The sequence below is a fragment of the Acipenser ruthenus genome, chromosome 55 (assembly GCF_902713425.1).
Source record: "Acipenser ruthenus chromosome 55, fAciRut3.2 maternal haplotype, whole genome shotgun sequence".
In the NCBI taxonomy this organism is placed as follows: Eukaryota; Metazoa; Chordata; class Actinopteri; order Acipenseriformes; family Acipenseridae; genus Acipenser; species Acipenser ruthenus.
The window spans coordinates 986224-997030 of record NC_081243.1 but is presented as its reverse complement, the minus strand read 5'-3'; the positions used below and the strand labels follow the sequence as shown (position 1 = coordinate 997030).

Sequence of the window (10807 nt, the reverse complement as noted above, 5' to 3'; positions counted from 1 at the left end):
CAGTTTGTGAGTTACTGTTCTGAGGTATAATGCTCATGGCAGCACAGCACTTTCTACTGAAAGAAAGTCAATTTTAAAACCCTCCTACACTCAGAAAAACTTCAGATCCACGAAAAAACAAGGGGGGAGTGAAACAAGCTTAAAAAAAACAGAAGGAAACTGGCAATTAAAAGTCATATTTCCAGCGAATTGTGTGTACAGTGGCACAGTCCTAATAGAAATAAAAATAATCAAATAAAACTGACCGACCCTCACACACACACACAAACATACATGCGTGAAAAAAAAAAAGTGAATTGCTTTTTTTTTTTTTTTTTTTTTATTGTAGTCACCGTTTGTCCATATAATACACATCAAACATTACACCGTTCAGTTATTTTACAAAAGATAATATACCTGCAGGTTTTTTTTTCTTTTTACAAAAAAAAAGGCCTGAGAAGGTATTCTCTTACTTTTTTTTTAATCTTTTTTCATTTATTTCCAAAAAAAGCCCCCTAACCAACCCTAACCCTTCAGTTTTCCCCCCCAAACAGCCCCTGCCACCCCCCACATCCAAAAAAAGAAGCGTCTCAAAATATTTTTTCACAGCAAATGATATATTCTGTCACTTTTTTTGGCGATTATCAGTTTTCAAGAGCATTTTTCTTCAACCAGAACTCACATTTTCCGTTTGTAACTCCATTAGAGGCGGTTTTAAAAAAGGGAATTTTTTTTTTAAAAAAAACCCCAAAAAACCTTATCCTCCACAATCCCACAATTCCACAGTGTTTTTGTTGTGTTTATGCATCTCCGCTGGAAACTCACAGCTTTCCCTGTGGTGGTTCCGTCGCCACGGCAACAGCGAATCACAGCACAAAGTAGAAAAATCCGTCGAAAGAGAGTTGGTCTTTGTTTTTTGTTTTTTTTTTTAATTTCCTTTGCTATTCAGTTTCTTTTAAGGCCATAAAATGTAAACTATGTTTCAGCTTTTTTTTCATTTGATTTATTTTCAGAAACCTTCTCTTTACCCCCTCCCCCCCTCCTTTATTCATTTTTCATAAGCAGACAGGAAAAGCGAACAAAATGAAAAATCCCTCACCCTCTTCAATGGCAATGCAGACAGACAGCAGTGCTTCAATGACAATCGATACCAGAGGCAATAACTGCACAAAGGCAGGTACCATGGTACTGAGTGTGATTGCTGGTGGTACATTTCTCCTCAAAGCTGCTGCCTTCCACACTGCAGCCCAGTGCTTTCTTTATCTAACCACTGAGCTCCTCAAACCCCACTGCCTTCCACACTGCAGCCCAGCGCTTTCTTTATCTAACCACTGAGCTCCTCAAACCCGCTGCCTTCCACACTGCAGCCCAGCGCTTTCTTTATCTAACCACTGAGCTCCTCAAACCCACTGCCTTCCACACTGCAGCCCAGCGCTTTCTTTATCTAACCACTGAGCTCCTCAAACCCACTGCCTTCCACACTGCAGCCCAGCGCTTTCTTTATCTAACCACTGAGCTCCTCAAACCCGCTGCCTTCCACACTGCAGCCCAGCGCTTTCTTTATCTAACCACTGAGCTACTCAAACCCCACTGCCTTCCACACTGCAGCCCAGCGCTTTCTTTCTCTAACCACTGAGCTCCTCAAACCCACTGCCTTCCACACTGCAGCCCAGCGCTTTCTTTCTCTAACCACTGAGCTCCTCAAACCCGCTGCCTTCCACACTGCAGCCCAGCGCTTTCTTTATCTAACCACTGAGCTCCTCAAACCCGCTGCCTTCCACACTGCAGCCCAGCGCTTTCTTTATCTAACCACTGAGCTCCTCAAACCCGCTGCCTTCCACACTGCAGCCCAGCGCTTTCTTTATCTAACCACTGAGCTCCTCAAACCCGCTGCCTTCCACACTGCAGCCCAGCGCTTTCTTTATCTAACCACTGAGCTCCTCAAACCCGCTGCCTTCCACACTGCAGCCCAGCGCTTTCTTTATCTAACCACTGAGCTCCTCAAACCCGCTGCCTTCCACACTGCAGCCCAGCGCTTTCTTTATCTAACCACTGAGCTCCTCAAACCCACTGCCTTCCACACTGCAGCCCAGCGCTTTCTTTATCTAACCACTGAGCTCCTCAAACCCGCTGCCTTCCACACTGCAGCCCAGCGCTTTCTTTATCTAACCACTGAGCTACTCAAACCCCACTGCCTTCCACACTGCAGCCCAGCGCTTTCTTTCTCTAACCACTGAGCTCCTCAAACCCACTGCCTTCCACACTGCAGCCCAGCGCTTTCTTTCTCTAACCACTGAGCTCCTCAAACCCGCTGCCTTCCACACTGCAGCCCAGCGCTTTCTTTATCTAACCACTGAGCTCCTCAAACCCCACTGCCTTCCACACTGCAGCCCAGCGCTTTCTTTATCTAACCACTGAGCTCCTCAAACCCGCTGCCTTCCACACTGCAGCCCAGCGCTTTCTTTATCTAACCACTGAGCTCCTCAAACCTGCTGCCTTCCACACTGCAGCCCAGCGCTTTCTTTATCTAACCACTGAGCTCCTCAAACCCCACTGCCTTCCACACTGCAGCCCAGCGCTTTCTTTATCTAACCACTGAGCTCCTCAAACCCGCTGCCTTCCACACTGCAGCCCAGCGCTTTCTTTATCTAACCACTGAGCTACTCAAACCCACTGCCTTCCACACTGCAGCCCAGCGCTTTCTTTATCTAACCACTGAGTTCCTCAAACCCCCTGCCTTCCACACTGCAGCCCAGCGCTTTCTTTATCTAACCACTGAGCTACTCAAACCCACTGCCTTCCACGTGTGAAATCTTACACCAAAGTCAAAAAAAAAAAAAAAAATGGAATACAAATGTGAGAATCCTAACGCGACATTAATGTGGAAAAAAAAAAAAAAAAAAATCTAAGTAAATCACAGACGAGGAGAAAGTGCATTGAAAACATGCCTGCAAGTGTTAAAAAAAAATAAATAAATAAATAAATAAATAAACATCCTTGCAGTTGCTATAGTTTACATGAAAAACATTTCTGGAAAAGAGAGTCATTCGACCGATCAAGTCTCATCCCTTCAAAGAGCACAATCTGCCCTTAATAAGGGGCTACTCATAAGACAGAACCTAAGTGTTTTAGATATTATACCTGGCAGGCTATCGCATGCATTTATAACTCGCTGTGTAAAAAAAGACATTATACTGACACTGGCCCTTTTAACACAGGCACGGCTACCCGGATCACAATCCTGCGGCACGTGAAACCACGTACCTGGGATGTGGCTTTGACCCGGTTTGAGCGAGACAAAATGCACGACGGACGTTTGTGAGCAGACGCGATGACAAACAGCTGGGCCTGCGTGAAGGTTTCACTTCCACGAGGAACGTTTCTCTTTATTCTGTTTCGCCATGTTTGTGTCGCAAACAAAGCCTCTAGATGAATTTCAAAGGGGTCTTTTTATTACTGAAATAATGCTTATCAAACCTGTAGTTTCACCACCCCCCAGGCAACAAGCACACCAGTTTACACACTGTTTACATCACAGTCAACTGCTTTTCCAGAATTTTGTAAACCACAGCCTTTGAAAAAGGACACCGGCTTACTTTGGCACTGACAAAACAACAATTAAACTTCAGTTTTCTTGCAGGCTAGCACTGTGAAATAACCGGAACAGCATTAAGTAATGCTGCAGCATATCTTTTAAAAGGGAACGAAACACCGACTGCATCTCATCCTACACCACAATGGCCGATCTGAATTTGAAAAGGAACGTAAACGTGCTATAGATGCAGAAGACAACAATGTGCCTCTTTTTTTTTTTTTTTTTATAAAAATGTTTCCTCAAGGAATCAGCAGGAAGCTTTGGATTTTGTCCTCCCTGTAAAAGCTTTTCATTTTCACCCCCTTTTTTTTAATTTTTTCATCCTCAAACGGTTCTGCAACAAACGTTTTGCCGAGAGGTTTTTTTTCGCAAATTCACGCGGCGTCAAAACGGTTGCCCTCAGAATTTATTTTGATTCTGGTGAAGCCCGTTCCCCCCCGTCACTTCCTGTGCGAACAGGTATTGAGTCCCATCTGAACCACACCTGATCAAATCTGTAGCAGAAGAGCATGCGTTTCAGCTGGAGCCCTAATGCCTGCAACACAGGAAGTGATCTGGGTGGCGGTGTTGAGCCAGAAACACGCAGGAAGAGGGGAGCTTTTAAAGATTTGTCACTCTTACCTGAGGGGAGGGGCCAATTTGCTATATCAAGGTATAATTCATTACTTTTAAGCTGATTTGGAATTATAAAACTAGGTTGTAATCTTTTGAATCGGAGTGAGTGAACAGTTCATTTAAGATCTTGAAATGTTAAGGCGGTTTCTTTAAAAGGTTTGAAAGGGAGGGCAAAATACAGTTTCCTCTAGATTCCCTGCACCTCTCTTCTGTCACATGACGCGGTAGGGCTCGTGGGGTAGTTGCGGTTTAGTCCTACAGCAAGGGGGCAGGTGAGCCAGGAGGCCTTTCTTGAGGTCTTTGTTGAGGAAGAAGCAGATGAAGGGATTGACCCCGGCCTGGGCGAAACTCATCCACACTGCGATGGACAGGTAGCGGTGAGGTACGGTGCAAGCCTTCACGAACACCCTCCAGTAGCAGGCCACGATGTACGGCGACCACAGGACCAGGAAACACAGTGTGATCACGTAGAACATCCGGCCCAGCCGCTTCTCCGCCTTGAACTCCTCCATGCCCAGCAGCCGACGGTTCTGGTTGTGAGCGTTCTGCCGGATCCCCAGCAGGGTAGGGGGCATGGGTCCGCGCCCGAACCCTGCGATCCAGTTGGCGGCCGCTTGGCCGGTGGCCCCCGGCCCGTGGAACGTCCAGTTCTGGCTGATCGCCGGGACCATCTGGATGGGTTTCATCTTGCGATGCTTGTACTCAAACAGCAGCAGTTTCGTGTAGACCACGTGGGTGGCCAGGATGAGGACGGCCTGCATGAGCATGAAGCCCAGGGTGTCGTTGGCTTTGAAGTAGCGGTGCTCGAAGATGCACTGGTCCTCCTCGCGGATGAACTTGTAGGTGCCCACGTCGAACACCGGGGGGAAGGCCATGGCTACCGAAAGCGTCCACACCATGCAGACCACGGCCACGCAGGTCCAGAAGGTCATGCGCTTGGAGTAGAAGCGGTGGTGGGCGATGGCCATGTAGCGGGTCACGCTGATGCAGAAGAGCATGAAAGCCGCGTGGAAGCAGAACAGGATGGCCATGAAGGCCACGATCTTGCAGCTGAGCACGCTGTAGGTCCAGGCTGAGCCGTTCTTGATGGACACCAGGACGAAGGGGAAACAGACGGCCGAGCGGACGGTGTCCGCCAGGCAGAGGTCCAGGAGGAAGTAGTAGGGGCCCTTGTGGAGGGCTCGGTCCTTCAGAATGAGCAGGGACAACACCAGGTTGCCCGCCAGACTCGCGCAGATGATGAGCCCGAGGAGGACCAGCTTGACGTAGGTGGAAACGGCGGAGGAACTGGGCGCCAGCGGGTGGTTGGGTCCCTCGCTGCTCTCGCTGGCGTTGCCCATCCTTCCTTCCGTTCCTCCCTCCTGAAAGTCCGTCCTTTCTTTCTTTCTTTCTTGGGTTCGTTCAGAGTCGGCCCCACCCTCCAGAGTGTCTCTCTTGTGGTTTCAGCAGCACCACTGCGTTCTCACTCTGCAGCGTCCCATCGTTGCGTCCCAGCAGCACCTGGGGAGCAAAGCAGAGAGGCTTCATCATAATCCACGGCAATCGTAACATGGTAATTGGCAGTGGTTTATGTATTAAATTACAAATGGGAGATTTTTGTGAACAAACATGAAGCATCACAAGTTGCACAACCTAAAGCGAGGGTTACCATATAACTTGGTATCATTGAAATGGCCAAAGGGTAAAGCAATGAATGGGTTCGTTTTTACTGGACGGCACTTAAGAAAGAACATTATTTTGAGAATCACAGAATACAGCTGTGTACCGAGTATAAGGCAATAGCTTGAAGGCACAATATGGCAAACTTCTTGAGTTACAGGTCAAAGTGATAGGGGCCCTTATGCCTCGTTACTGCTGGCTAGCAGGGGCCAAACTGTGCCGTCGCACTGCGTTTAGGAACCTTGAACCCATGTAGTTTGCTTCCATCCGGTAAACTATTCAACGCGCACTGCACAGAGCTGCACAATTTCTTTAAAAATGTCTTCAATGAAAAAGACACCAGGCTGCATCAAAGATCAGAAATATAGATTCTGCTAAAAATATCGATCTGTCCAGCATGAGAAGGGGACGTTCCACATGGCTATTTTTTACATGTATTTATGTTTTTATTTTGTTTGATAATTCACCGGTGGTGTAAACAGAATATCTTTAAAAAAAACGGACTTAGGAAACACGTTTGTCAAACAACTCGGTAGATCAAGCTGTCTGAAATACAGAATTAAAAATAATAAGAATGTGACCTTTACTGCCGCACTATTAATTCCTGGGTCAGCTGTACCTGACAAAATGACATTGAAAGGCAGAATTGCTCGGCCAATTGAGCGCCGCCCCCCCCCGGGAGCTCCTGTCCTCAGTCTGCAAAGGAACAGCCTGGACTCGAACCGGCAACCTCCAGGCTATATCCTGCACTCCACACGGAGCGTCTTTACCGGATGCGCCACTCGGGAGCCCCCTTGTTTTACAAAACGTGGCCATGTTCATTTGAAGATACGTGGCAATTATTAATTAAAAAATAAAGCAAACTGACCTCTCTCAATGGCGGAGGTATTGGGGGGGGGGGGGCCAAGCAAGACGTTTGAGAGGGGCAAATTGGGCAACTAATCCAGGCACGTCTGTAATGTGATGTCCCTGCATTTCTGGGGAAGGATGTAGAGATGTATGCAATGGCAAATGTTGGCACTCAGCCACAGTTAAGTGGTGTGCTTGTGTTTTCCTGGTACGATGCCCATTACCTCCTATGGTTTACTGCCATGCTCTGCTTGTATCACAGCTTGGTTTTGCTGTATGCCTTGCTGTGGGGTTGGCTGCATTTCCTCTGTAGCCTGTGGTCACAGCTTTTAAATATTCAGACATTACATGGCTGGTCGCCAGCCAGATTGGATTGGGGTCTCGTCCGATCTCCAGACCTCTTTGACAACGCTCAGACAAATATTGCTCCAAGGTGTGCTGTTATCAACGCAGAGAGATGTTTTCTTCCTCAAGATAAGGAATTGATAAAGTAGGGCACATTTGACCTTGTGTGTTTTCTGTGTCTGGAACAACATCGTAACACTCGCCAAGAATTTGATTAGCATTTAGATATTATCAGGAAAACAGAGTGGAGGCAGAGTTCACAAACTGCAGCTTCACTCCCACGCAGTTAGGTAAGATATATAAGACAGGCACTGGTGAGAAATCAGGTTTTTCCAGGGCGCAACTGAATTGTAATCCGTGGAATAACTAGTATTATATTTCCACAGCAATCCCATGTAATGTGTTTTAATGGATATTTTGCCATGCTATTGGTGAAATCCTGATAAAGTCAACACTTTTTGCTCGGTCCCTTTTAAAAGGGATATTAAAATGTCTGACTGTACTTACTAGAGACAGACAGATAGATAGACAGACACACACAGGCAGACAGACACAGACAGACAGAGAGACACATACAGACACACACAGGCAGACAGACACAGACAGACAGAGAGACACATACAGACACACACAGGCAGACAGACACAGACAGACAGAGAGACACATACAGACACACACAGGCAGACAGACAGACAGAGAGACACATACAGACACACACAGGCAGACAGACACAGACAGACAGAGAGACACATACAGACACACACAGGCAGACAGACACAGACAGACAGAGAGACACATACAGACACACACAGGCAGGCAGACACAGACAGACAGAGAGACACATACAGACACACACAGGCAGACAGACACAGACAGACAGAGAGACACATACAGACACACACAGGCAGGCAGACACAGACAGACAGAGAGACACATACAGACACACACAGGCAGACAGACACAGACAGACACATACAGACAGATAGATAGACAGACACACACAGGCAGAGACACACATACAGACACACACAGGCAGGCAGACACAGACAGACAGAGAGACACATACAGACACACACAGGCAGACAGACAGACAGAGAGACACATACAGACACACACAGGCAGACAGACACAGACAGACAGAGAGACACATACAGACACACACAGGCAGACAGACACAGACAGACAGAGAGACACATACAGACACACACAGGCAGGCAGACACAGACAGACAGAGAGACACATACAGACACACACAGGCAGACAGACACAGACAGACACATACAGACAGATAGATAGACAGACACACACAGGCAGAGACACACATACAGACACACACAGGCAGGCAGACACAGACAGACAGAGAGACACATACAGACAGATAGATAGACAGACACACACAGGCAGAGAGACACAGACAGATAGATAGACAGACACACACAGGCAGAGAGACACAGACAGATAGATAGACAGACACACACAGGCAGAGAGACACAGACAGATAGATAGACAGACACACACAGGCAGAGAGACAGACACACAGACAGATAGATAGACAGACACACACAGGCAGACACACAGATAGACAGATAGATAGATAGATTGAGACACACAGACAGAGAGACAGACACACACACACACAGATAGACACACATAGTAGATATAGACAGAGACACACAGATAGATAGATAGATAGACAATCATAGATAGACACACAGATAGATAGTCACACACAGATAGATAGATAGATACACATAGATAGACAGACAGACACAGATAGCTAGACACACACAGATAGACAGACAGACAGACAGACAGACAGACAGACAATCACATAGACAGATAGATACAGACACACACACAGACAGACACAGATAGACTGATAGACAGACAGACCCCCTCCCCCAGTACTCCACAATTCTTCACACACTAGCGTTTTGTGTTGTGTGCAGGCCTGAGTTCTGGGCCTGGCGAACCGATCTGTATATATTTATATTTATATATATATGTATATTTATATAGATATATATATATATATGCTTACGCCTTTGTGTGTGAAGCTTGGGGGATGGGGTTGCTTCGCTATTGTTGAGAACTGGGAGAACCAGCTCAAATCTACCCGAGTATGTACAATTATGAACTGTGGATACTGTACATAGATTTCAAACTGCACGACACAGGCTGGGTAAATGCAATAGTTTCATCGTTGGGATGCATTAAGAAATAAACAAAAGACACTGAAGGGGGGGGGGGGGGGTAATAAAAAATAAAAATGATGTGACCTTTCTTTGAATTAAGAAATGAACGTAGGTGTGGACAACCAACAAGTTAGAAATCTCAAACCCGTGCTATACACAGAAAATGCACCATATACTGTAGAATTAAAATAAAATGCATCAATTCGTGCATAAAATATAAAACCGAGTAGGCTACCTAGATAGTCTGTGTATGGGCGGAATAATTATTTTTTCTTTACCTACCTAGTTTTCTTCTTTATGTAGACAAAAGATGTTTTTTTTTTAATTCCAGGCCATTTTTTGGTGCGGGGTTAATGTAAGTGCGGTCGAAAAAAAAAAAAAACTAACCTCGATTAATAAACACCCACTCCAAGAATATATATATTTCCGTGCAGAAAATAAATAAAATCAATTCAAATAAAATAATATCTAATTTTCCCTCATGGAAATAAAACTAAAAAAAAAAAAAAAAAAAAGTCTTTTCTGCGCTTGCTGTCAAATCTTCATAATAATAATCATCATAATAAATAAATAAATAACAAAAAACCAGTTGGTTAAAAGTGGTGTTGTATTAATATCAGTAACAACAGGAACGATTTGAACCCCAAACACGAAATACAGGTTTTAATAAACAAAAATGACCGTTTCTTCTTTTTTCGTACCCAGTCCATCTCTTCAGTTTTCCCCATTAAACCACCATACCTTGGTACTGAAATCCGACGGTAGGGTAAAAAGAAAACAAACAAAAAAATCCAATATTTTTGTTGTTTTTTTTTTTTTCCTGTTGAACCAGCTAGATTCGCATTCTGTGCAGTAAAATGATAACCGTACCGAATACCGTTTAAATTTAAATTTTATTTGACCGTTGATGTGTTAAACCGCCACGCCGTTTGTGTCCAATAACTGTTTAATTTTCTGAGGTACAGTTACAGCCGTTTTCACTGAAATCCGAGGAACCGTTGCTTTTATTTTATGATAAGCGTTTTTGTCTCTTGAGTTTTTGTATTTTCATCCTTGCGACACATACAGGCCCTGGTTAAATTTTTTTTTAAAAAAAGACGCGGCCAAACCTTCAGAATCCGGCGGCGGTTGTTTTTTTTTTAAAAATTAAATAATAAAAAAAAAGAAAAAAAGACAAAGAAAAAATAAATAAATAAAAAAGTAACCAAAAAAAAAAACAAAATTTAAATGGCTGTTTTTTCTTGCGGCTGGGCTGAGGTAAAACAGCGGCTCGAGCTCTGCCCTCCGTTTCGGCTATGCTCGGATCCGTTCGGGAAGCATTCGTGTTCATTCGGAGGTGGAACAAGGTGCCGTCGCTGTCACGGAAACAGCCGACCTCTCTTTTTAAAGGGAACGCACGCTAATTTTAAGCCCCATGTGATTAAACTGTGATTAAAACAAACATTTTTTAAAAAAACGGATATGGGGAAATGCCGTTGTTTAAAATGGATATTTTTATTGCAGGAAATACAGAGTGTCATTTATTTAATAGGCTGTAGAACTATTGTTATACATGTTCATACGTGAAACT

At 45.0% G+C, this 10807-nt stretch overlaps 1 protein-coding gene across 1 annotated transcript; it reads right to left on the bottom strand.

Moving 5' to 3' along the window:
* Positions 1 to 827: 827 nt before the first annotated feature.
* On the bottom strand, positions 828 to 10532 carry LOC117401665 (probable G-protein coupled receptor 173). Its single transcript, XM_034002445.3, has 2 exons — positions 9520 to 10532; positions 828 to 5689 (listed from the first exon to the last, which is right to left on the bottom strand). Exon 2 carries the CDS (start codon positions 5527 to 5529, stop codon positions 4402 to 4404), a length of 1128 nt encoding a protein of 375 aa, XP_033858336.2. The 5' UTR covers positions 5530 to 5689; positions 9520 to 10532; the 3' UTR covers positions 828 to 4401.
* Positions 10533 to 10807: the final 275 nt, after the last annotated feature.